The sequence below is a fragment of the Drosophila sulfurigaster genome, chromosome 3, assembly GCF_023558435.1.
Source record: "Drosophila sulfurigaster albostrigata strain 15112-1811.04 chromosome 3, ASM2355843v2, whole genome shotgun sequence".
NCBI classification, from domain to species: domain Eukaryota; kingdom Metazoa; phylum Arthropoda; class Insecta; order Diptera; family Drosophilidae; genus Drosophila; species Drosophila sulfurigaster.
In genome coordinates this window covers 7,608,906-7,635,798 of record NC_084883.1, presented here as the reverse complement: position 1 = coordinate 7,635,798, position 26,893 = coordinate 7,608,906, and the positions used below count along the sequence as shown (strand labels likewise).

The window sequence follows — 26,893 nt, the reverse complement described above, 5'->3', positions numbered from 1 at the left end:
GCGGTTAGCTTGTATCATACGCACATCTACATAAACACACATGCATATATGTGTGTATTAATACATACATACATATGCATATGTACTCATATGCATGTGCTTGACACCGTAAGACTTTGCGATTTTCACTGAGGTCATATTTGAGAGAGAGTTATAAACAGAGAGAGAAAGAGCGAGCGCAAGAGAGTCAAATAAAAAACAATAACAAAGCGAAAAATTAATGGCCAACTGTCTAGGAAGTAACGAAGTCTTTATACTCTTACACACACAATTTTCGATTAAAGCAGCTAAAACTCTATTGCACTCCCTTTTTGAGTGAATTTGTTATTTATCTATTGGGGTTATTATAAAAGGAAAAGGTATCAAAACAATACATTTTTTCTCGTATAATACAACATTAGCATTCTCCTATTTCCCCGGTTTAATACAGGATGCAGGGTATAATAAAATGTTATTGACATTGAATATTTCAAATAAACGTTTATACTAATTTGATTTATTTTTTCCGCCAGTACGCATAACATTTTATCTGACGACAATCGAATTTATCATGTTGTTGTTTTCTCCTATTTCGGCATTTTTAAATTAGCTTTCAATAAATTTGTTAGCAAACCGAACAAGTTAATATGCCCGCTTCAAGCTGTTTTGCCTTAAGTGGTTGAAGTAAATGCGTAATTTTCACCGTAATGCCAAAACGAGATGCATTCATGGGATGACATCTGCCGTGTAAGTTAAGGCAAGCGAGGGTGCCTTGAAAAGTTTACTGCTTATTTAAGATCCTTGATATGTCAAATTGATTGGCCATATTTCATTTCTAGACAACGAACTGTGGTATTGAGAACAATGGCGTTGACTAGATCACATTTAATAATAATAACAATACACAAATGCGTCTGGCTGCCATCAAGACTTGTTCCGTTTGATTACTAACTATTTACTAACACAATTTTCATCAACATTTTTAATTCAAATTTCTAATTTTAGTTTAATATCCGCATTAAATAAAACAATTGTTGTAAAGAACTTTTGGCAAATGACTCAACTAATATATCTGTACTACTTCTCTGTAAATAATAATTAAATGGGCTTCAACCGCTAAATATAAATACTACACATAATAAAATGAAACCCCTTAAGGTATATATGTATGTCTGTAAGAATATTCAGGCGCGTTCATCTGACAAAGTGCAGTCGCTTGAGAATACATATATTTCGAAAATATTCACATATGTAAATATACGTCTGGAATCAGCTACAATAATAATTTGCAAATATAATATATACTACATTAAACGAAAAAGAGCAATTTCGGAACTTTGCCCTGGCCAAGCTATAGCCCAATATTTGATTTGATTTTAAAAAGAAAACTTACGTTTTACACTCGGAACTGCTGGGCGCACGCAGTTCAAGCATTTGTGAGGTCTTTGTCTTGATTAGAAAGAATGAGTTCTTGTCTGCAGCTTCCTGACGTACTAAAGTTTCCGAATCGATGCTCATGATGGGACTCACAGGCTTATTGCTGACTGTCATCGGCGTATGAAGATTCTTTAGCAAATACTTATCGTCCTGTATTAGATGAAAATTTATAAATTTATAAAACTTAAGCAAAAATTTGTGTTTGTTTTCTCACCTGCTTTGTAAGCAAAACAATCATATTTTCAAATAGCAACCCATGAAGCAGAATACTAGGATTCTTTTTCATTGTCAAATTTCCGTCATGCACAAGACGATGTTGTGTTAGATCAAGTTTCTTGAATTCTTCCTTATCGTACGATGACTTATCCAATTTTCGCTGTATGTTCTGCAGTCTGTACGTAAACGAAAACAATTTTTTGTTTAGAATTTTGAATATCATTTCATTTTCATAATTATCTTACTTGTGTGCGTCCTCGGCTGTCTTTACCGCTTTATTAACCTCGACGAGAATTTTCTTAGAGGACTCAAGAGCGCGTTGTATAGCCTCTGCTTCAGTTGTGTTCTCAGGCAGCACTCGAAGTGTTACCTTGTACAGATTCTCAAACAACAGAGGATATTTGGTTAGTCGCTGTAATACCGTAGGTAGCAAATCCTTAAGCTCTAAGCGACGACAAGCCTTGTGCGACTCTGATTTCCTAAGCAATTTCTGCAATTGCTCATCCTTGTGACGTTTTTCTTTGAGACCCTCAAGCGCAATTTGTTGACGAGCACAAAACTGAGCCGCATGCTCGCACAGAATCTCACCAGATTGTCCATCGAACATTTCCGACAATAGATCACCCATATGCTGCACCACATGATTGTGTTCGACCCGACGTTGCTTGATCTTTTGCTCGAAGGCACCGTGCAGTTCACGCAACGATAGCAATGCGGGTGGAAACAATAGCAGCAAATGTTCTTGAGAGAGCAGACCACTGTCGTAAAGTGGTAAGAAGAACAAACGATCCAGCAATCTGAGAGTACGAACATGATTGCGTTCCGTTTGATAGATCTCTGTGAATTTTGAAAAATACATTCAGGTTAGCATTACATACAAATTTATATATTCAATTAAACTTACCATTGATAATTTCCTGACGCTTCTTCTCAGCATCGGTTAGAGTTGCGAGCATCTCAACTTTGACTACAGAACTCCAGTCGGCCTCATTTAAATCATCATCATCGTCGCTATCAAAATTCCATTGTCGTTGAAGCTGAGGCTGACCAGCATTCCAGAAACTGGCATTGCTGGCACTACTGCTGCTTCCTACGCTGCCTTGGAACGAGTCTTGTTGACTGTGTAGATTCGCGTTCTGTTGTATTATCAGATGAGGGTGCTGGTGGAGATGTGCGGAACTGGATGTGGCTTGAGCACCAATTGTTGGTCCTGAAATACCTCCAGCAACCTGTTCCATCGATATGCTGGCACTATCAGATCCATCGTTCGAAGAGAGACTTGAGTTGGAGCTTCCCGTAAAATTGGAGTTCGTGAGGCCCACATCCGGTTGATCATCGCTAAGAGCAAAACAAAATATTGTAAGTTGAGTTGGTACAAACTGTTTAACAATAATTATAATAATATGTACTGCCTGGAAATCAATACACAGCTGGCAATTAATAGTTTTGCAGCAGTTTTCATTCACGTTCGTCTGGCAAACAATAAGTCCCAGTTTTGGAAAGTTTCTATTTAGTTTTTTAGCCTTTGCTCTTCACGAATTGGGTTCTTTTCGTGACCAGAAATCGTTTAATCTCATTTCAAAAACTACTCAACTCACCTATCGTAATGACGACCTAGAATCTCTTTACAGCTCTTGCTTCGAGTATAACGAGCCTTGCTTTTCATTATTGTTATGCACGATGGAAAAGTTTTCTTTGTTTTCTCCTATTTTACTTTTTTTTTGCAATATTCGTGGGCTCAGTGGGAAGTCTGCGCACAGTTGCAGCACCGTTCTGGCCGAGTTTAGAGCGAATACTGCCACTTAAAGTATATATACGAGAGAGGTGCAGCCAGTCAATATGTCTAACACATATATTGTTGATTTAAAGCCAAGGGACTGCTGCTGCCGGTAAGTTAATATCAAGATATCAAGAGCTGCCCACTCCTCCGCCACCCGCAACAATGTTCAATTGAGTAAGTCAAATAGAGTCTCGCAATGCGACGGAAATACTCGTCATACTACTGATGTTATAGTTATACGTTGTCCTACATTATGCCGTCAGTCTCAAGTCCATGACCCACTACACCATAGTACGACCCTAAGAGGTAAGCTAATGTAATTGATGTCATTGCCTGCCTGGTGTTTCATTGCTCATAGTGCAGTTAATTTCCAAGCCAAATGCTCAAAAGCAATGAACTTAAAGCTTGGCATACCCATTTGCAGTTTGTATTACAAAAATATTCCGATAACTTAGGGAAGATGAAGACAATTTAATGGTGGTTGTTTATCTTCTTTTTTCAATTATGCTTTTCCCTATCGGTATGATCTTGGAAACATTTTATAGAAAGTTTAAATAAAGCAAAAGCAAGCATCAATTTGCTTCCTGATTAATTAGAATAAAACTAAGCTCATATATAAATTAAATATACTTAGTCTTCCTACCTTCCTTCAATCTATAAAATCTACATAATTTTCTTGTTGGCAATTTTTAATCTATGTTTATATTCACTTACATGTTGCGCGATGATAAACTTGGATCTGAGGTTTTACGACGACTATTGCGATTTCGCTTGTTCGACAAGCGCTCCTTGTACGATTCCGAGCGATTAACAGAAACAGGTGCGCTTTTGAGCTGAGGATGAAAGCTGAAAAAAAGATACAAATAAGTTTTCAAACACATCAATTGTTTGTATATGAAGCAACTTACCTTTCCCTGCGGACATCCTTGCTTTCCACTGAATCCTGTGTAGTCAAATCCCCAGTCGCCGGCAAACCAATTCCACCTGCTAGGCAATTAGCTAAAGTTCCTGATCCCGCACTTGTTGTAAGATCGGAGAAGCCACCGCTGGCGCTAGGAGTATCCGCATTGGCATTGTTTACGGCGGGAAATGAATTGTGCAGGTCGCTGCTATTGAGCAGAGATGTGTTACAGGATGCATTGCCGTTCGATCGCAATGATATGTTCACGTCCGGCCTGCGGTCCGATGGTTGGCGAACAATCGACGATGAATGCACACGATCTACAAATAAAAAATGGCATTGGCATAAATAAATCGATGGCAGATACATTTAGTTGGATTGTGTCAAGGACTTAAAGACAGAACAACAAAGAAATTTTTTGCGGAGTATATAAGGTAATTTCCACCTGCTCACCACCACAATGCTGTATATAGGTCTCAGTCTGGTCAACTGAGCCAGTATCTGCCAACGAGATTTTGTGTTTCTTCTTTATCTTGGCTGCAACTCTTGATGGGAATGATATTTTGCTTGACTTTGGCATTTTGGGACTGTCGAAACGTGGATGGGGCACTTTCGATGGACTAACAACTTCCGAATCAACTGAATCGCCATCGTGACTACCTTTCTTAACGAGCTTCACCTTCTTATCGGCTTTCACAGAATCCGAGTCTTTGGGTAAATCTGCCAGTGCTTGTATGATTGGCAAACTGACGGTACTAGGTTCCGATATTGTCTTACGCCGAATGAAGGCAAAATCGTCCGTTCTAAGTAGCTTCTTATTGCTTTTGATAAACTTGACGATCGTCTGTAGATTGATCGTGTGTTTGGGTTCAGTTTCATTGAACGATGACTTATCTTTCGACTTGGTTCTCTTCAGTTGAATTATGGGACTACAGTCATCAGAGGAATCCCCATCTGACCCCACATTCCCAACGTTCTTCTTCGCATTGCGACTTGTTTGGGGGATCACTTTAAGCCCTACTGACTTTGACTCGCATACTTTACTTTTCGAGGAGCTCTTCTCAATTCGATTGTGTTTGTACTTGGGATCGGTAACAACTTTACTTTTTGAAGCACTTTTTTCGATCCGGTTGTGCTTAAATTTAGGATCGGTAACAACTTTACTCTTTGAGGCACTTTTTTCGATTCGATTGTGCTTAAACTTGGAATCGGCAACCAAAATGCGGCTTGTTGATCGCAACAGCTTCTCATTATGGCCTCGTACAACGACATCATCAGCTGAATCATCGCTATCATCATCACTATCTGCATCATTTTTATACGTCTTCATTTTGCAAATTGGTTAGTTAGTACTCGATACTATTGTCAACAACTTTTTGTAGTACGCCCCCAATCATTTATTAAATGTCATTATCTGACAGGTGCTTACGACCTATTAGTTCACTCTATCTTTCTCTCTCTCTCTTTCGTTTCGTTAATTGTGTATAAATCACGTTCTCTTCTGGTATTAACAATTAATACAAAACGGTGATTCGGTTCGTTGCAATTGTCTATAATATATCCTGAAATTTTCAGAATGTTCGGATAACAAATAAAAAAATTATTGAGCTAATAACTAAAGCATATAGGTTTGTACTTGTATGTGTGTGTTTATCTGTCTTCATTTAATGTGAATACATTTCTATGTATGTATGTCTATGTAGTATATAAGAAAATGTGTGTGTACTTGTGTACGTACATTTCGATGGACAAATATATAAATAGCTTTTGTGTAAAAATGCAGAAAGTATTCAAAAATTTTACGTTCGGCTATATACACGTCCCATGTTTATTTCTTTTCATCAAATGGGGTCGAAAATGCGTTTATAAACACCATTTAAATTCATGATTTTGATTTATGAGCTTCAACACGATCGACATTTGTAAATTAGATTTAATTGTGGCATAGTCGATGACAGAAGAATAGAAGATGCCCCAGAAGAATATTATTAGATTTTCAAAGATAAAATTATAAACTGTAATTGATTATTTTATTAAAATTGTTAAATACAGACTGAATATTGATATTTTCATTGATTTAAGTGCTTCAATTATTATACACACAGATACAACCATTAAGCTTCAAACCAAATAAGCAAGCAATAAATAAAAATAATTTTATGCTTTGTTTTTATATGGCACATCAGAAATACACACTCTATTTCTTTCAGTGGAACTGCATTTAGTCACTCTTTAAATACGTTTTATTGTCATTTTTATTGCCATTCATTTCTCCGATTATTTGCTTTCACACGCTATTTCTTCTACTGTTCTTAGTCATAAACAAATTGCACACCAAATATCAACACTTCAAATATTTAAAAAAATATACAATATTTTGGTTGGAACGAGCAATGTTCACCGCAAAGTTAACCGACATGATATCAACTATTTTACGCTTGTAGATTGAGGCGCACATCATTAATAATATAAACACAATCGTTTTTTGTCGCTGATAGAAAATTACACAATCGTTAAGAATAAATTTGTGTGCCTCATCGCGAGACCGAAAGCACAATACTAAAGCTAAAATGTAAAATCAAACAGAAAAGCTTTATTTTGTGCCATTTGGCAAACGATCCCCAGACAAAGCGCAAATATCAATTGTAAGGTATTGGTTTTTGTCCAAGCTTTTTTGAGTTAAATAGACGCAAGCTTGAAAAAGCTCAAGTGTGTCAATAAACTGTAATTGCTAATTGCTGTCTATACCTTGTACTGCACAGAAACCGTAAAATGTGTATGGAGAGTCAATGAAAGAGACGACATTACATTGATCTGATCAGTTATGCAGAAGCTTATTACGGAAAATATGCGAAAACGCTATAAGTAAGTCTGTTCGGCTATTAGTTACCCGACTGCCATAAATATATTGTAATACATCCCATACTTGTAAAGAAATCGAGTTACAAGCTAAATCAATTACAAATGTTAACTTAATATAGCGCCTTGGGATTATTTTAAAGGTAATCCGAAATTGGTTTAAAATAAACCTTGAACTCTTCGTATTACATTCAAGGGATGGAATATGTGCAAAGAGTGTCATTCTATTGAAGTGCAAATTAAATTTCATGCACTCCACCTTTTCTACGGAAATTTCCGCTTACGTCATATATGTACGTACATATGCAGATAAACTTTGACTGTGTGTTCAGTGTCAATCCAGACGCAAGGACAAATACTTTTATCTAACAAATTCAAGCAGATGTGCATACAAGCAAAGATACGCATGAGAATGCCATTATTATTGAATATCATATAAATTTGTTTTTAATGTTTGTTAATATTTATATTTATTTTATAATTTATATATTTCTAATGATCCCTCTTTTTATTTAATTATACACTTTTGGCACATGTTAGAAATCATTAAAAACGTTCGCAGTTGTTGAAAACCACACATATGAACTCATTCAATGAACGAATTAATCAATGAGTCCGCTTATCACTCACCTTGACCTCCCCATGAAAATAGACGCTTAATGCTGGAATTGCGACGCACGGAATGCGTTGCTGTTACGTGTTTGCTATCCATTTGGTTTGATTTAGGGAAACACTTTCACGTTAACATTTTTCACATTAAACGCCTTTGACTTTTACTTTGAAAATCAACTTTAATTACATTTTTCGTTTATTAACAATTTACTATCAGTAGCGCAATAACACAGTTCAAATATTTGCTAATACTTTTCACTAGGGTTTTTGCAAATTCTATTGAAATTTTTCGTAATGAAGTTTTAAAATAAAACAAAAAGTATCTACATAGGAACTAGAGTAAACACATTGAACTTATTTTGGGGGCACGCACACATCGAGCAAACACACATATTCCCACGCACACAAATACACATCCGCATATGGTTTGAATGAACATTATTGCAGCCTAAAACACGAAACATTTGATTTCAATTGTTTCAACGTTGCTGAAAAACACTGAAAACAATATAATTCTGAATCACGGACAAACCAAAAATGTGTTTTTATCTTTCCGTTTTGAAAATAAACAACAACAAAAACGTATTTATATAATGGAATTTCAGTTTCATTCATAACGAAATCTTGCTACCCTTATATACATTTTGAAAGAATGCTGTTGATCCATTCCTTGCCATCTATAAAACTGTATGTCAAAGAACTTAATTCCAAAAAGAAACGACATAATATTGATAAGGCAAATTTAAGTTCAAGGCAAATAGTTTTGCGGAAGTAGATAGAAATTTATTAGTTAATCACGTAATATTCGTTAACCAATATTAATTATTAAGCAATATAAAAATCTAAATTATTATAGTTTTCGAATAACGTGTTATCTTTTCTCGAACTTCACTAAAATTCCAATTTAAGGAATTTTGCGTAAAACAACACAGCAAATTGGTTTTCAATTGCGTTTAGAATTAAACAATTTAAACAATATATTTGCTTAATAAATTTTGTTTTTTGTTTCGATTTGGCTGCCATCTGCATTCAGTTGTGCTCGCTCACGATTCATTTATAAACAGGCATACATATGGCACACAGAGGAACGCGTGTATGTACAAGTTATCCATTAAAGATAAACAGAACTTGACTTTTGCTTTTATCGTGTTTACCACGAATATGAATTCATTGCCAGCTTTTATTTATTTGTGTACATATGTAATTCTCATATGCGCCTTTTATTGCGCTTCTTTCCAAAACCAACACTAAACGTAAGAATTCATTTTTGTAACACAATTGACACAATCGAGTATTATTTGTTTAGTTGCACATGAATATTAGCCAAATTAGTATTATAATTTTATTTCGTTTGTATTACAATATATAGAATATAAATTGAATACACAAATATTGCGAAATGTATATGCCGATAGAACGCACGACCGCTCATAACAAGAACTAAAAACGGAATGAGAGAAGACTCCACACACTCAACACAAACAAAAACCACAAAAATCGGAGATCGTCTCAAGTTTAAACAAATTGGCCTTTCAGCGTTCGCTGTTCATTTTCCGCTTTTCATTTAACTGATCATTTTAAATGTTCAATTGTAATTAATAACAAAAGGAGCTCTTCATTCAATGTTATTCACTACGAGATACCCCACAATTATATATTTTCCCGCTAAGATAGGAAAATATAAGTAAATATGTCTATGTACAATTAATCAGAAATCAATCGATGCTTGATGACCGCTTCTTGATTAGTTGCTTTATTTATTTGGCATTCAAATTTAAATTTATAGCTACTATAATGTAGTAAAATGAAAAACTAAGGGGGGAATCTTAAAAATCCGGGTTTTAAATATGTCTGGTTTTCTGCTCAAGTTAAGTTATAGGGTAAAATCATTTTGTTCCTAAATGCTTCAATATACCCATTTTATGTTGGCCATTTTTAATGGGTATTAAGGTATAAACAACTGAGAAGCTCTCTGCGGGAAGCTATTCAACACATGCAATTCATTTATCAAAGCTCAAAGACGTAATACACCTGCACTTACCATTGCTTAAATCTGCATCCATATCCTCATCCTGTCGAGCACGTTTTTCATCTGAATCGAAGGAATTTAAATAAGTAAGCAAAAAATTCCATTATATTTTTCAACTAGATACTCACTTGCTATAAAATCGCTGGTACGAGGTCTTATTTTATCCATGAATTTACTGATTTTGTTGTCGTTATGCGGGTGTCGTTTTGCTTGGGGAAGTGGCCCAGGGCAGCTTTCGTCTAAAACTTTCGAGCATGGACGGTGAATGTTTAATTTACAGTCTAAAATGAGAAAAACAATAGAAAGTTAACAGTCATTGTAAGTTTATATATGTATAATAACGTTTTTATTTACCTGTGCAATGATAACCTTGCGGGCTTACGCCCCATATAATCGTTTGACAATGATTACAATGCGTCACTTCGTAGTATTGACGTAATACTAGCGGATGACCCCGTACAACCATCTAATCGAAAAAAATATTAGAAATGCACATGTTGAATTAAAATAAGCGAGGAACAGTTCAATGTATTAAGTGGCGTATTATAAAGTTAGTCGACTTACAATAAGTAAGCAGAATTCAGAGAACAATAAAAAAAACTCTGTCTAATAACATGACTCCGACAACATGAACCTTATATATATTCTCGTTTATAATCTTTAGAGCACATATCTTTTCTAATCTTAATAGATTCTCCATTAGTGTGCGATCAGAATACAATTTTTAAGAACAACGAAAATAATAAATATAAATATTAAACTCGCAAGAGTTTCTTATATAAGCTATATTTTTACAGCCTATCACAGCAGTAATGTGGTGAGCCCTAATTATCTATATTAACAAACAATAAAAAACATTCATGAGGCATACCTTTCGAGTTTTGCCCATTAGACGAGATTTGAAACTCTTTTCACGACTGACAAAATGATGAACACGATCCACAATGCTATTTGGGTGCGAACGTGTGGTAAATATGCGATGTATGACCGTTGAAAGTGCCGAGCATAGGGCAAGTTTTCGAGCATCTTCCTGAGGCAAATCCTTTTCAAACTCTTCACTGTAAAAATATAAATATCAGCAATCGCGAATTCAACTCAAATCATAAGCACTTACATCAATCCTTGCAGATTGGGCATCAGATATTTGTCAACGATTTGCTCACGCTGCTTGTCACCCTTTGCTTCGGCTAACTTGTCGTCGGTTGGACCATAAATGGTGCCTAGTCCGGCAGTTCGTTTCTGTTGATATTCTCTTAGCTGCTCACTGATTATATCCTTGGCACGCTTGCGACTACGCAGGAAGACTGTACGCAATATTTCCACTTTATCGAACTCCGACTGTAGTACGTTATCGACCTCTCTTGCCAATGACTCGTCTTGGCGATACCAGGACAGCGGTGCACGTGGTACAAGGAATGTGGAGTGTATCTCATAGGCCCACTTGCGCATATCCTTGGACGTACCCTCTTTATACAGTTCAGTTATTAAGTAGAAGAGAAGTGGAGCTGGTTCTGAATTGGAAAGCACATAGTTGAGGAAGACCGCAAGGAAAACAACGTTTTCGGTTTCAAGCAGACGCGTCAAGTTATTGAACGGTCCGTTTTCGTCAATGAATGGTTCCTCCTGGTCGGAAGAGTTTTCGTCCTCCATGGAAATAATCTCCTTTTGTGTGTCTGTCGATTGAGCCGCTTGAATGCGGCTGGAATGTAGATTCTGTTGCGATGGCGACGTAGCACAAGCCATTGGCGTAAAGTGATGTGATTCTATAAAAATGCCCGCACCGCCAGCGCAATTCTCGTTCGGATCTTCAGGTACGGGCATAGGGGAGCTGGTTAAGTAAGGCGGCGGCGGAGTTCCCGGTGGCGTTATCTCATTCTCCTTCTCGACAATCTCCCAAGAGCCGGAAGTGGTTTTCACCAAACGATCTAAAATATAAGTACCAATTAAATACAATTATTGAATTAACATAATTTATTGTTCGCATTTACCTGGATGTCTGGGATGCATATTATCCGGGGAAGAACCAACGCGTCTATGCTTCATTTGAGCTAGCTGCGGGGTTTGACCTAAGGCCTGTTAAAAGTCAATTTAAAATTGATTAAATTTGTATACTTTGCCATTACAATGGTATGCAAGTACATAGATAAACAACGTAGAACTTAAGAGGAGTCAAATATATCAAAATACATAACGTGCTATATTTATAAATCCAAAACTGTGATAGTTGATTATTATAAAAATATTCAGAAAATATCAAATCATACATTAAACATTTACAGGAAGAGTGTGCTGGGGATACCAAGAGGAAAAAGAGTGTAGATGTGTCATTTATGTGCTGGAAGTTCAAGAAGTAATAGAGAGTGCGAGTGCTGGATGTGTCATTTATGTATTTGTTAGTTCATTTTATACAGTATGTATGTATATACATTCACATGCAGATATATAGAGTGTGTAAATAAAGGTCATATAAGTACAGATATTCCCCGCGAAACGCATTAGATAAACATTTTTTCCCCGTTTTTTATGCCCGCTGCACTCATAAAACGGGTAAACAAGAGACTGCATTCGGTTTGTATTATTATTTCGAGATAGCGAAGAGCCCATACTCTTTTGCAGAAATTCTAAGGAAATATTGAGAGCTTATCATGATTTTGAAAAAACTTGATAATTAAATTCTGAATAAACTCATGCCACGGACAAACAAAATGGTAATCTAGAAAGTTTGCCAATTTAATGGCCCCCATTTCAAGGCTGCAAGGTAAATTAATGCCAATTACAGCCCATTATCCCATTGCTGCAATTGTATTAATTGCTTTTAGTGATCAATAAACAGTTAAATGAATATACAATAAGATGTAACTGGATGATCCATAAAATCCACAAAAACAAAACACAACTTCTACAAATAAACAAAGATGAATAAATGATGATAATTTCAGCAATAATAGCATTTACCAGTGGATAAAAGAAAGGCAAAAGAACTACAGGTAAAAAGTGGATAGATGAGTGTTGTACTGAATCAGCATGTGTTAAGCAATGTGTGTTAGTCTATCAATTATGGTAATTTGATTCTTTTAGTATGTTATGGACAAAGGAGTGAGAGAGAACTTTGATTACTTACTGCAGTGCCGGCGTGTTGTTGTTGCTGCTGCTGCTGATGTTGCTGTTGTTGTTGTTGTTGCTGCTGCTGTTGGTGCTGCTGCAACTGCTTGACTATATTTGGTCGCTGCGACAGTGGAAAAGCTGCCTTCATATTGTCGCTTTGCACCGCAGTGCAGGTGGAAACAAGTGGATAATTGTATACGGTACCTAGGGAATTTGGTTGCGCTCGAACGCTGTTGAGATTCTGGCAGCTTCCGCGATTACTCTCCTCGGACAACATGCCCGGCTGACGCGGTGGTAATGGCGGTGGCACACAATCCCCATCGATATTGCTACCACTATTGCCAGCCATATCTGCAGTTGTAGCACCAGCTGTTGTGCCGCCACCACTCGCCGTTTCCATTTGCAAAAACATTTGTGTCGTCATTTTGGGATCGGATAGAGCTTTTGTCTTGACTTTGGAACGTTTCGCTTTGGCACTGCCACTGCTGCCATTATTATTGTTATTGACATTGGCAGGACTGTCAGTTAATGTCTTTGATTGCGGCGAATTGCGTTGCGGACTGCCAGCTCGATCCAGATCGGAGATGGGAGCAAACAAATGCATAGTGCTGCTATTGCCAAAATCCAAGGTTAACTGACGCGGTGTCGGATTCCTTTGTGGCAACGGTGGCGGTATGTCCTCTTCGATCAAACTCTTTGAGATGGAAAACTTATTTTTACTCTTCGATCCCGAGTTCGGTTTCAATGTCTCCTTCAGGCGCTGCTGTTGCTGCTGATACACGAGTTGTTGCTGCGAATTTCGCTGGACACTCTGGAGCAATCCTTGATGCAGAGACTGGGTCATTGAATTGATGACATCCGCGGTTCGTTGATGGGGCAACAGGTCCGTTGTGTGGTTTAATGGCGATGATACGAAGTCTTTATCGATCTTATTCTTTCGCGTTCCCAGCGAAAGTGACGAAAGCGAACGTGGCAATAGCGATAGGAATGCAGGTGATGAATGTTGTGTTTGGTGTGACTGTGGTGCGCTAGCCTGGTGTTGGTGGTGGTGTTGGAGGTGATGATTGTTGTTGTTGTTCGTGTTGTTGTTGTTGTGAAGGTGATGTTGCTGATTGTGATGAGGTGTAACGGAGGACGCAGACAAATTTAGAATTTGATTGTGCATTAGTAATTCGGAATTTTTGTCGCTTGCAGCAGCTGCTTGATATTTTATTGTTGGTGTATCCTAAATGCAATTTAAGTTCAGTTTACGTTAGGTTTAAGTTTAATCAATTCGATTTTGTAGAGAGGGAGACACAATGCAAATAAGTATTCAGAGTATTCATAGTTCGTATATACTTTGGTACATAGATACACTTCCACACGGTATATATGTGTATATGTATGTTTTTAATTGCCCAAGTAGACCCGCATTTATGATTTGCTGTTTGTGTCTGCTGTTTAGTAATATTAGTTATTTTTAATTCGGTTAAATTTGTTTTTAAGTATTTGCTTGAACAATGCAAAATGAATTAGGTAAAGCCAAAGATTCCCTAACTGACACATACTGACTGACTAGGAATCTGCCACAGATTCTTTCCCCCTCTCCCTCGCACAAGACTAATTAAGGAGGGTATTTCAAAAATTCGCACACATCTATACGTATGCATCCATATAGAAACGTGGGTCTTGAAAATCAAAAAGCAGGTAGACATAAAAACAAATGGTGTGCAAATATTTTTCATACATAAATAAATGTACACATGCGGAAGATCGACATCGAAAATTATACATATATCTGTGTATATAATATGTATTATATAGATAAGTATGTATGTACACTGATACGAACGGCAAGAACAAGACGAGAAGATGAAAAGACACTATAGTTTTGCCTGATTGCACAGGCTCGACGACTCACCTCAGCCCCCACCTGGCGCAATTGCTCGCGCAACTTCCGAATGTTTGCCTCCGACACTTTATAGCTGGGGTTATTTGTATCGCCTTTAAGACGCTCGAGATTCAGTTTCTCCTGCTCTAACATCTTCTGTAGAGTTTGGATCTTATACGTCTCCATTTCCCGACGCTTTATGCTCTGTAATTATAAATATAAATATTTATTTGAGGGTCGTGTAAATTTGATTAACATTTGCTTACGTCGACGGGCTGTGGGCCAGTAATTGAGGCGGTGCGATCACGTCCAGAGAGTATCGGAGTGGTGGGAACAATGCCGACAGAGGTTGGTCGTGTCATCTTATGACTTCGTTTAACAGCCAGTTCAACAATTGTGGAAGCTATTTGGAATATAACAACATTATTAGAAGATTACCTTTGGGAAGATTGTCAGATATTGAAAAGAATAGTAAAATGGCCTTTCTGACTTTACTAAAATTTGCCTTAGCCTCTAGTGCATTATACATAACCAAGGAACTAGGCTTATGGGACACTGAAGAAAGGGCAAAAATCCATAATGAGAATCGAAATATTTTGCCCAAACTAATCTTTTTTCGGTAAGGACGACAGCAAGCCACCGTGTGAACCATGTGACCCAGAGTGGGCTAAAGAATTGAAATCAGCATTAAGCGGCACATGGAAGTCACTTCAAAAGATACCCGGCCATTGGCGTCGCTTCGGACAGCTTATGCAAGACAATTTAAAAAGTCTGTTTAAAACCGATGATGATTAGTAGGCGGTACTAGCGGTACTACACTAAAAATTTAAACATTTTAAATTATATAAATTTTTTGTTGATCGCTCGTGAATATTATTTGCATTAGGCTCAATGGCCTGGCTGCTCACGAAAATAGCTATTGTAGCTGGAACCGTCTGGGCGACCAGGGAACTAGGTGTTTGGGATAGCCCAGATCGAACGACCATAATCTATGAGGATGCCAAATTTCAAATGCAGCCCTATGTGGAGAAAATGAAGCAGAAATACTGTAATGAGTTTTGCAGTGTCAATAAGGACTCAACCAAAACATGGCGCGAGTCATGGATCGATGGATGGAATGATAGCGTAAGAACCAGCTTTATAGAAATTAGTCGAATGCCGCAATACTGTTCTCGCTTCACCGAAGATGTTCAAGACACTCTCAATCAACTGATCAACGGCAAACCACCAGCAAAGTAGGCCAACTCCAAGCAATATAATATTCATTCCAAATTTTCAGCAGTAATAAAAATTCCTATACATTTTTTTGGCACCTAAATTGTAGTTCACATTTTTAGGCGCAATAGAATGGCGTATAAGTTTCTTTCACGTTTAGGCTTACTCACGGGCGTTATTCTTGGAACCACACATATGGGGGTTTGGGCTGATCCGGATGTAGATACTAAATTCAATGTGTCTGCGCAGTTTAAGAAACGAACTGTCAAAGATTGTGAATTGTTAACAATCCGTGAATTGTGCTCCTTAGCTCAGAATAACTACTATAATGCTATGGAGAGAGGATTATATTTTTCTCATCGCCTGCCCGATTGGAAAAATGCATTTCTCAAAGATACCGCTAACATCATGAATGAGGGCAGTTTTAAGGCAGCTCTCAAGGATGTGCAGCGTTCAAGGGAAATGCAGAGGAAAACGCCTCATAAGAAGTTGGACATGACAAGACCCATGAAGTCGCCAATGATTAAGGATGATATCACCTGTCGAAAACGAAAGCTTGCTTAGGCGGCTAATGTTTCGATTTCGACAATCCAAATTCTCAGTACATTTCCAAATTCTATCAATAACTTTCTGCCAACAACTTTCGAGATGATATTGGATTTAGTATTGCGTACCAGCGTCGTCGCTGTTGTCATTTTGGCCACGCGTCGCTTAAACATTTGGGATTCATCGGATGATTCTGTCCAGGTTTACAACGAATCAAGAGATCGCGCCCGACCATATGCCCAGTACGCCTGTCAGTACTTAAACATTCACGTACCCGATATGCCCCCCGAGAGGGAGAAATCATATTTGGGCATTTATTACTACAATCACGCTGTGATGACAATATTCGGCTTCCTTAGCATGTGTCCCACATACGTGCACATGGTCGCAGTACAGATCCCCGGCATTGTGTCCGAATACGCAAGTCGCATAAAGGAAGCATACGATGAGTACCAAAGGAAGCGTAAGCTCGAGAAGGAGAAGCAAGCCCGCCAATTAATCATCGATGACAAGACACTAGTGATGCCATTGGAGCCACGCTCCGAAGCCAATCCGGATTGCAAGTGTTCAGCACCGAACACAAAGGATGACCCGGGACTTGTGCCTAAAAATGCCCCCAAATCGCCCTACAGTGAGGACTATTGCGTAAAGGAGCCTGGAGATAAAAAGTCACTGCCTGATTCAAAATGTAAATGTCCCAAATGCGATCGCAGAGAGGCAGAAGGTTGGTTCGACAATAAAGCCGTGTGTCCCAAACGAAATCCGTGTGGACCGCGCAAGTGTGAGTGTCCAAGGACTCGAATAGTTTATACCAAAGGCTCTGATGCTCTGGCAACTGATAGTATTACCAAGTTATTCAAGCAACGTGATGAAATCCTGAACAGTGGGCCATTTAAAGACTTATAATTGCAAAACGAGGAATTCAAATCACAATCGAGATATTTATACTCACCTTTGATCAAACTGACCACAGTTGGATGTTTCTCCAGCCGCACTTCTTGTCCATTAACCTGCAATAAACAGATAAACGGGCTCATTACACATCGATACAATATATTTATTTGATAAGTGTGTATTTACCTTTAAAATCATATCGCCGGCAACCAAGCCAGCTATTTGAGCTGCTCCACCGGGCTTAACACTTTCCACAAAAACCGGATTGTCGCCGGAGACCTGCGAATGATAAACAGCATAAGCGATTTAGTTGATGACTCAGTTAAATGACGTTTGATGACAGCTTTTAAATATAGATTCTGTTTGTATGTGGCTATCTCGATTTTAATGCAAATTTAGAGGCTGAAGCCAAAGTATGCGTCAGGCAGCAGTTGCTGATCTAATAGTGTGAAGGGTATCGAATGAGAGGTCTTATAAACTGATCGTCATAACTTTACAACAAGCATGTGACCTAGATAAGGAGAACATATAACTTTGTTGGAGACGAAGGAAACAAAATATATTAATTAACTTTTGGTAAGAACTGAAAGTAAAAATACTTTTCTATTGAACCAATGAACACAACTCTCTACCACATCAATTGCTAGTTCTGGTTCTGATAAATTTACAACATTTCAAGTTTAAGAGACAATGAAATTTTCTCATTTTCCTTAATATTTTAAATATTCAATATAATTATTGCGCTACACATAAATGTAAACCAGCAGAAAACCTAATCAGCTATGACTTTTCTCTGTAGATTTATTTTAAATATTCAATATAATTATTGCGCTACACATAAATGTAAACCAGCAGAAAACCTAATCAGCTATGACTTTTCTCTCTAGATTAAGTTTTAACTATAAGCATACAGACTACTAATTAAATAAATATAAGTTAACTGAATTACTTTACCGAACTCGTGCATTGTATGTTTGCTTTATAAATAACATATAATACTCATGTAAGCTTTGTGAGAAAAAGAGATTTCGAAATCGTTAAGGAAACTAATCATTTTATATCAAAATACTATACAACGTCATGATATTTTGCTTGCGCCACATACTTTATAAATATAATCATATTACGAACCTTCATGCCGTAGCCATTCTCATCCTTGCGCACAGTTAATGTTAAATACTGAAAGTTTTTTGGTGATGCTGGATTTGGAGTGGTTGGAGTCGTCACTTGGGGAATGGGAGTTATCTGTATCGTGGGTCGCCGGTTACCCGATGAGCATGGCGTCGTCTCCAGATTGTTGACATCGCCAACGCTAACGCCATCACCAGATCCCGCTTTATTGCCATTGTTGTTATTGCTGCCGTTGCTCTTGCGATCCGGGGGATTGCTGGACAATGCGGGGCTGGTGATGGGTGCGGCCACCGGAGTAGCACTTGCACCGCCATCATTATCCGCACCATTCATATGTTTCGCCTTCTTTTTATTCTGCTGCTGGTAACTGGTTGGCAACGGCGGCGTCTGCGGTGGGACGCTATTGTTGTTGTTGTTATTGTTGTTGCTGTTATTGTTGTTGCTATTGCTATGGCTGCCACTGAAGCTGCTGGCCAAGGAGCTCAAACTACTGGCCAAGGACGGGGATCGTGGTATTTTTGATTTATTGGCTTTTTGCTTTTGTTTGTTCTTTGAATTCTTTACAGATTTCTGCTTTGGTGGTGGCAACACTGGCGGCGTATCCACAATAGCTGTCGCTGTGCCGCCAACTTCGGCTGTGCCAGGGTTGTCACCAGTGCTGCTGCTACTTTGTGACGCGTTTGTTGGCTGCAATAACGGATTGTTTGATTCCCCTGGTAGCTCCTGAACTTCATCGTACTCATGGTCATCGGTACCAAAATCAATCAATCTGTAAAATGCCAAAATAAGTCGAAGAAACATGATACATTAGCATACATTAAAAATGTCAATAAACAAACAAAATGCCATTTTTAGATACAGATAATCATACAATAGAGAATTACGTTCCCCCTAATGAACAAAGTGCATAACAATGACGTCTGTGTTCAGTGCAATTATCGAGGCCTGTTACTAGTTACATGGTTACATACTTTTATATGCAGATTTAGCGGACTAATCACTGGGATAAGCATGGATGTGGGTGTGGATCGTAGGTTCCTAGGTTCGTGGTTGTGGTGGAATTTCGTCGAGAGCGAATCAAACAAATCATGTCCATAGCAAGTGCCACGGCCAAAGCCAAAGCGAGATCAACTCACCAAACAAAACGACCACTGTTTGACCTTTTTTAATTGAGCGCAAATTAAATTAGCCATAAAATAGATACAATTTAATTTCTGTATGCTCTTTGTTGCATAAATTGATTGTAGTACAACTGAATTCATACATAGTACATGTCTACAAAACACACATGCCTATGAATATCTAAATACACTCGTATTCACCAGAGCTTGCAAAAAATACGATGACACTATCGATGATACATATCAATTGTATTTATTTTAAAGCCACAGTCGGTGAGTTCCCCCCTTTCCCACTCGGATTGTCTCAGTTTATCAGACAAGTAGCAGTAATCTAGTTCGAGCTAGCTTATATCTATCACATTTATAGCACATGATGTATTTTAGTGACATATGTACATATGTGAAACTTTTTAAAAATTAAACAAATTAATATCTCTATCGAACCTAAAATAAACAACATTTTTGCAGTACATTCTGTACACATTTTACAGACTAACAATTCCTATATACACATGCATATGAAGATCTTCGTATAGTATTATAAACATTCCAAAAATTCGACATTAAATCAATTGATTCATTATCTTTTCTTGTCTTATAAAATTAGAATTTTACATAAGGTTACTACAACAAATCAACGATTTATTCTCTGTGTAGTTGTTATTTTGCAATTGATTTTAAAATTACATTTTCTATTTGAAATGTTAACTACTGTTAACCTTTAGACTATCGTTAATGCCAGTCAAATTCCTTTTGAAATTCTCTTAATGGTCGATGGTCATGTGTTAAGTTGTTGTTGTATATTTACATACATAAGTGCAAGTATTTTAAATATTCAAATTCAAATATTTAAAAAGGTGAGAGCACAAACAATAAAGACATATATAGTTAAGTTTTACTATAAAACCCGTATGATCAACAGATTTCTTTCCCATTTTTTAAAACCTTTCAAGATTATCTGTGAGATCTAAGATCCTAGTTCATAATTTAAGTGATAGTTTTTGATACAGAGTATAATTATTAATCCCATCTTATATCGCGTTAATAAACTTTTATTGAGAATAAACTAGAACTATTGAAAATTGCACACCTATATTATTACAAATATATAAAAAAAAAAAATTTTAAGTTTAACACATCACATATTTAAATTATTATTTAATAGATAATTCCATAACAGACCTTAAGGGCACGTAATAACAACTATTTGACGTCTAAAACTTAAAAGGAGGATAAGCAAATAATAAAGCAACTGCAAAATGAAAATATTGCACACACTGAAAACAAAAACAAAACAAAAACCTTCATTCCAGAGCTGACACACTTAAGTTTTTGTTATATACATATGTACATGTATTTTCTTGAGTGCATGCACTGCATGTCGATGCATTTACTATATACACAAAAGCATATCAAGTCCTATTATCTTAACTGGAAGCAGTATACTTGCATTTCCAAGGAAACAGGCAACCACAATAATCATATTTATATGTACTAAAGAAAATGGAAGAAAAAAGGCGTCGCACGCCAGAACGAAGACAGCTCAAGAGAGCTTTTTGCAAAATATTGTTCAGATTTCTGAAACTAACGTTGACAAATTGATTTAGGCACAATAAAACGTGTCTAAAATTCAATCTTGGCTAAACCTAGCAAACCGAATCAGAGCCAAAATATTTGCATATCCCAATATATAAATTTGCAAATTTGGTCGAGATAAAATGAATTCACATCGTGACAAACTAATTATGTTTTCCATGCTAATTGTTTAGTTCTATGAATAAGCATTCATTTAAAATCAAATTCTAAGTTTCATAGTGGAAATTCTGAAGTTATACATGCTGTTGGATATCTCTTACTTACCGCTTTTTGATTGATGGGTCATCCATAGAGTAATGTGCGAAGTTTTTTACAAAAATAAATCCAAATGTTGAAGCGAATTGCAATGAATACTTGCACTTTCCTTAGGCGGTGGATTGTTATTTCAATGAGTATTTAATATACGATAGATATCCAAATCTCGATAGTAAGGCACTGAATTCGTCTGAAACACGACGAATTTACGAATTTTCGTATCAGAGCTTGAGTTAGTTTTTTGTTTTGTGTAATTAAAAATTCATTTGAAACACGTTCCGAAAGTCTCTGCTTTAAATATTGCAAACAGTTCAAATTGTTGAAAAGTGTCGTTTAAAAGTGACTACCCATGGTTGTTACAACGCATTAGTTTTATTAATTTTCTTTTTCGCTTTTTTCATTACAAAAAACAATTGAATTATCACAGACCAACTGACATCACGGACTGACTGACTCTTTTCGTGTCGCCCAAGGGGAAATTGCCGTCTGTGCAACAAAATAATCAAAGACACGCACACTAGAGAGCCGCCCTCTCCTTTAAGCTCTTGAAAAGCGCTCTCTGAAAACTTCCGCTAAATTCGCGCCTATGTTGTTGTTGTTGGAAATACATATTGACTAGCTTTGCTTAGCACAGAACAAAATACATTTTGGGAGGCGTGTCGCGGCAGGAACTGGTTTTAACCGAAAAAAAAAAAAAACGTAGCACCCGATGATTTAAGAAATACAAAAGTGACAAAACAAATGCGCACACATACATACTATATAAAATGTATGTACAGAGATATATGTGCATACATACAGACAAGTATTATATGCATATATGTAGCTGAGACGATAGTGGGGGCATTATCAATGCATTCGTTGATTAAATGCATTGCACTGCATTGTACGAAGAAGCCAGTGCATTTTACATTTGACTACAATTAAAACGCAAGACGCGTCATTTACAATTTGTGAGGAATGAAGTAAACTTTCAACTTGTAATATAAATTGGGACGCAAATATTTAATTGAATAAGTTTTCACATACGAAAGTACCTCTGGGGTGTAAGTGTATTGTGTGCGTGTGTGAGTTAGTCTGAAATGCATACACATGCATGCACACATTCAAATTCACACAGACTCACGCACAGGCACAGGCACAGCCAAACAAATGCTTATGTATACACTGCACATGAATAAAGTGTTCAAAACAATCGGGGATGCGAACGTGATCATTTAATAGAATATTCTCTAATTATTCACTAAAACAAATAAACAACAACAACAACGAAAAAAAACAAGACACATATTTCAAAATCTGCATAGTTAATATTTTAAAACATCCAACAAGTGGCGGCGGCAGCCATATTGTTTTGCTCTGTCTTACTGCTGGATACAGAGGTGCGGGCGTGACGAATATTTTGGCACGGGCGAGACGACAACGCACAAACACACAAATCATTGTTAGCAACACACATTTGTTTTTCTTTTCTTTTTATTTACGTTTATTTTGTATTAGTAATTGGTCGAAAACTAATTTCATTATTGTATACATATGTATACTCACACAGACTATGTACATTCACAAATTTTCGTTATTCATCTGATTTTGTCATTTTTAAGCTTTGTTTAATGTGCACAAACATACATACATATGTATCTCAAATTGTGTCACGAATACAATAAGGAATAGGAGAAAAAAAAAGCACGACCCGAAAGCACCTCTGGTTGGATCATCACACTCACCAAGTAAATATACATACATATGTATATATGTGTTTATTCATATGCTAGCGTATATACACACTCACACTCGCGCACTTGACTGTTGCCTTTTTCTTTTACAGGGCTCGATTGAATTGCTAGCGCACTGCGCAACATTCTTTTTACGCGTTGTTAGGTTGACGCTTCTCTCACATTTGATTTGATGTGAACACATATGTATGTCTATATTGCTCTCATGTGTTTTAATAATAATTTCTAAACTTTTTAAATTCTTTACTGCTGAAAATCGTATTTTTACTTTTATCGCACACACCGAACGCAGTAAATGTTAGAGTTGTATCATTTAGTTCTGAACAAGTTCACTTGAACGGTCCATGAAAATGAACCAGCAATCTGGTTCACTGATTTTTAAGCGTCTGCCCCATTGCTCAGCCGTACTTGAATGAATTCTGTTAGTGACTGCTTGGCTAGTCTAGCGCTGCAGCTGCGCTTAACAGAATGAAATTGAACTAGAAGTCACAATAAATGTTAATTTGAACTAATTTTAGATGTTGTACTCAAAATGGATGATGTCATTGCACATAAGGGGAATATTGATGCAACAAGATTATTAAATGTTTACTATATATGTATATGTTTAATTATAAATAGTTAACTTGAAATATTAACAAAATAGGCTGATCTTATTAATTTTAATCAAATTTATTAGCATCTGATACTTTTAAGGGCACTGGAGTCTGGAGAGCAATAATAAACAAATTGAATATTCAAATAATCGAAACGAAATCTAGCTGTCAGTGTCGTGAAAATATCGGAATGTAATTTTTGGTATATTATTATCAGTCTTCAATTAATTAATTTTGCATGCAATCGACAATATGTGAAATAAGTCTTCAGTATATTATTTGGAAATGGAAATATTTGTTTATCTATCAAATTATTTATTCATTGATGCTTTTTTACATTTACAGGTTCTGACCATTACATTTGATAATAGGTAAAAATGTTGTAAATACGAATACATATGTAAATATATATTTCAAATACTATACTTTTTTTTAAATATGTAATCAAATAATATGTTGTGCATTTGTTTTTAAAATATATTAACAAAATACTAGAATTACCTTCGGAACCAGCTAGGGCTGCAATAACAAAATGATTCATTCTCATCACCTGAGTTGGACTACCACAATCATATTCCTGCAACCCTGACGAACGACGCGGCTGTCATTTGCGTTTTGCGTGAATTATAATTTTCACCGACAATTTAGCGCAAAAACATATTTTCAGCAGTGAAGAAAAATAACAAACTGGTGCAATGGATGACATGCTGAGTCCCAGCTTTTCCATACCCAGCATTGGGCATGCACCCACGCCGATTCATCACAGCCTCGACCCCGATCAACAGATAGAAGCCTTACCGAATCAAGTTTATCATCCAGCAGCACCAGAACCACCGAGCGCAGTCGTACAACAATCTGATCCCAACAATGTGACAGGTGGTCCAGATGGAAGTGGAGGGAGTGGCCTCTTTGGTCACGAGCCATCGTTGCCATTACCGCACAAGCAAATGCAGAGTTATCAGCCATCAGCGTCGTATCAACAGCAGAATCAAGTCAATGCTGGCGGCAGCACACCGCAATCTCTGATGCAGCCGCAGACACCGCAGAGCATGATGTCGCACATGATGCCGATGACTGAACGAGGTGCAGGAGGTTTAGGAAGCGTCCCTGATTCCTCATTGAGCAACATACACCAGACTATGGGACCCTCGACACCAATGACGCCTGCAACACCAGGATCAGCGGATCCTGGTATTGTACCACAGCTGCAGAACATTGTATCTACCGTGAATTTATGTTGTAAATTAGATTTAAAGAAAATTGCACTCCACGCACGTAATGCCGAATATAATCCAAAGCGATTTGCGGCTGTGATTATGCGTATTCGTGAACCGCGCACAACAGCATTGATCTTCAGCTCTGGAAAAATGGTCTGCACTGGTGCAAAAAGTGAAGATGATTCGAGACTGGCAGCTCGAAAGTACGCACGTATCATACAAAAATTGGGATTCCCGGTATGCAAATGAATTCACAATTATCGAATTTGTCTAATTCTTAACATTTACAGGCAAAGTTTTTAGACTTTAAGATACAAAATATGGTCGGATCCTGCGATGTCAAGTTCCCCATTCGTCTAGAAGGCCTCGTACTCACGCATTGTAACTTCAGTAGCTACGAGCCGGAACTGTTTCCTGGACTTATCTATCGTATGGTGCGACCACGTATTGTGCTGCTCATCTTTGTGTCGGGCAAAGTGGTGTTGACGGGCGCCAAGGTGCGGCAGGAGATCTACGACGCCTTCGATAAGATATTTCCTATATTGAAGAAGTTCAAGAAGCAGTCATAAATGCACGCCTTCAAGTCGAGTTTAGTACATAGTAGCGTAAGAAACTAGTTTATGAACTCTTAAAGTTGACTAATTATAAATCGTATTAGGATGCGTATGTGTGTTTTGCATTGGAACATCTCGAATCAGTTCCACCAAATAAAAATATATTTAGTTGTATAAATGTATGTTTGTTTGCCTCGGCTGTTTTATTGGCATTCCCTTATGAGTAAGAAATTTTGATACAACTTATTTAGCTTAGATACATTGGGCCATCAGAGCACCCACATTGTCGAACTCAATCTTTTCCGTAATGTTCTTAGTCTTAATCTTATCGTCTTGTGTTGCGACAACAACCAAATCTTGACCCTGATGCTTCCATCCGTTGCGCTTAATCCAGTTCTCAAGGGTAGAATCCTCGATGCCGCCCAAAAGTTCCTTCAGCAAATCCTTCTTGATGGTCTGGAAAGTGGTACCAACAACATGCGACACAAACTTGCGTATCGAGTCATGGAATCCAGTTATGTGACGGAACATGGTGCGATTGACTTCGGCGCGTTGCCAGAACAGCGTGAAATCAGCACGCTCCAAGATGTCAGCCAAATCGATGATTGTTTGTATATTCTCATCCTTCATCTGCTGCGGCAACAACAAACACTTGGCCATCACAAAATCTGTGTGCGGCAAGTTCGTAAGGCATTTCAACAAAATCGTGTAGGTAATGTCAAAGTTAAGCATGTGCGGATTGAACTGATAGAGCTTAAGTACTGCCAAGTTAGCCTCCAGATCGTATGTATTGTTCTTTGCCTGATCCTGCACATACGATTCTAATATTTTTAAATGATCCGGATTGTAGCTATGCAAAGAAACGAGGTTATGTTTGTGTGTATTTGTTTTCGGCTGATTAATGCCCGTAATTTTTTGGTACTTACCGCTCGATACAGCCCAACATTTCCTGTATGGTTTGGCTCTGTCCATTTTCCATTTTCACTAAATGTGCCATGATTAACAATTTACCTTCGAGATATTATAATTTTTAATTTATTTGCAAAAAAATAAAAGAAATATTATTCGCGTGGCGTTGCAAGCAGCGTGACCGTAAGACGAATACACAAAATACGATTTCATGACACAGAATATACCACGCGGAATATTACAATATACTGTTTTAAATTTTGCTACAAATCGATTTTCGACACTCGATAATAAATTTCATGTATCCCTGTCGTATATAGTTTCATGTGAATGTA

The 26,893-nt window shown here is 37.3% G+C and overlaps 5 protein-coding genes and 1 long non-coding RNA gene across 12 annotated transcripts in view; 4 read left to right on the top strand and 2 right to left on the bottom strand.

Moving 5' to 3' along the window:
• LOC133846203 (uncharacterized) overlaps positions 1 to 23,660 on the bottom strand; it is a 28,847-nt gene extending 5,187 nt beyond the window's left edge. Inside the window, exons 1-20 of one of the 6 annotated variants that reach the window (XM_062281012.1) lie at positions 23,274 to 23,660; positions 21,556 to 21,736; positions 18,575 to 19,343; positions 17,630 to 17,722; positions 17,502 to 17,559; positions 15,055 to 15,191; positions 14,819 to 14,992; positions 12,935 to 14,143; positions 11,802 to 11,886; positions 10,928 to 11,738; positions 10,685 to 10,871; positions 10,168 to 10,279; positions 9,942 to 10,094; positions 9,826 to 9,876; positions 4,321 to 4,633; positions 4,127 to 4,258; positions 2,537 to 2,970; positions 1,878 to 2,469; positions 1,631 to 1,808; positions 1,373 to 1,566 (exon numbers count right to left, since the gene is read on the bottom strand). In XM_062281012.1, the coding sequence (XP_062136996.1) occupies positions 1,373 to 1,566; positions 1,631 to 1,808; positions 1,878 to 2,469; positions 2,537 to 2,970; positions 4,127 to 4,258; positions 4,321 to 4,633; positions 9,826 to 9,876; positions 9,942 to 10,094; positions 10,168 to 10,279; positions 10,685 to 10,871; positions 10,928 to 11,738; positions 11,802 to 11,886; positions 12,935 to 14,143; positions 14,819 to 14,992; positions 15,055 to 15,191; positions 17,502 to 17,559; positions 17,630 to 17,722; positions 18,575 to 19,343; positions 21,556 to 21,581 (5,708 nt within the window). In that variant the 5' untranslated portion in view covers positions 21,582 to 21,736; positions 23,274 to 23,660. Of the gene's footprint in view, positions 1 to 1,372; positions 1,567 to 1,630; positions 1,809 to 1,877; positions 2,470 to 2,536; positions 2,971 to 4,126; positions 4,259 to 4,320; positions 4,634 to 4,766; positions 5,876 to 6,509; positions 6,839 to 7,802; positions 7,900 to 9,825; positions 9,877 to 9,941; positions 10,095 to 10,167; positions 10,280 to 10,684; positions 10,872 to 10,927; positions 11,739 to 11,801; positions 11,887 to 12,934; positions 14,144 to 14,818; positions 14,993 to 15,054; positions 15,192 to 17,501; positions 17,560 to 17,629; positions 17,723 to 18,574; positions 19,344 to 21,555; positions 21,737 to 23,273 lie in introns of those variants that run through there. The other 5 variants (XM_062281014.1, XM_062281013.1, XM_062281015.1 and 2 more) reach the window with 5 other exon arrangements.
• Positions 8,991 to 12,940, top strand: LOC133846216 (uncharacterized). 2 transcript variants are annotated; one of them, XR_009894843.1, is made up of 3 exons: positions 8,996 to 9,899; positions 12,093 to 12,571; positions 12,633 to 12,940. It is a non-coding gene; the product is annotated as an uncharacterized LOC133846216 (long non-coding RNA). The 2 variants fall into 2 exon arrangements; XR_009894842.1 differs by lacking the exons at positions 12,093 to 12,571; positions 12,633 to 12,940 and adding an exon at positions 9,966 to 10,044 and having other exon boundaries at positions 8,991 to 9,899.
• Positions 15,217 to 16,106, top strand: LOC133846215 (MICOS complex subunit MIC13 homolog QIL1). The gene has a single exon (XM_062281038.1). It carries the CDS (start codon positions 15,680 to 15,682, stop codon positions 16,025 to 16,027), a length of 348 nt encoding a protein of 115 aa, XP_062137022.1. The 5' UTR covers positions 15,217 to 15,679; the 3' UTR covers positions 16,028 to 16,106.
• Positions 16,252 to 17,594, top strand: LOC133846208 (uncharacterized). The gene has a single exon (XM_062281031.1). It carries the CDS (start codon positions 16,652 to 16,654, stop codon positions 17,453 to 17,455), a length of 804 nt encoding a protein of 267 aa, XP_062137015.1. The 5' UTR covers positions 16,252 to 16,651; the 3' UTR covers positions 17,456 to 17,594.
• A 772-nt stretch (positions 23,661 to 24,432) lies between the features above and the next one.
• Positions 24,433 to 26,067, top strand: LOC133846206 (TATA-box-binding protein). Its single transcript, XM_062281028.1, has 2 exons — positions 24,433 to 25,332; positions 25,386 to 26,067. Exons 1-2 carry the CDS (start codon positions 24,574 to 24,576, stop codon positions 25,662 to 25,664), a joined length of 1,038 nt encoding a protein of 345 aa, XP_062137012.1. The 5' UTR covers positions 24,433 to 24,573; the 3' UTR covers positions 25,665 to 26,067.
• On the bottom strand, positions 25,814 to 26,763 carry LOC133846210 (eukaryotic translation initiation factor 3 subunit K). Its single transcript, XM_062281033.1, has 2 exons — positions 26,576 to 26,763; positions 25,814 to 26,499 (listed from the first exon to the last, which is right to left on the bottom strand). Exons 1-2 carry the CDS (start codon positions 26,644 to 26,646, stop codon positions 25,902 to 25,904), a joined length of 669 nt encoding a protein of 222 aa, XP_062137017.1. The 5' UTR covers positions 26,647 to 26,763; the 3' UTR covers positions 25,814 to 25,901.
• Positions 26,764 to 26,893: the final 130 nt, after the last annotated feature.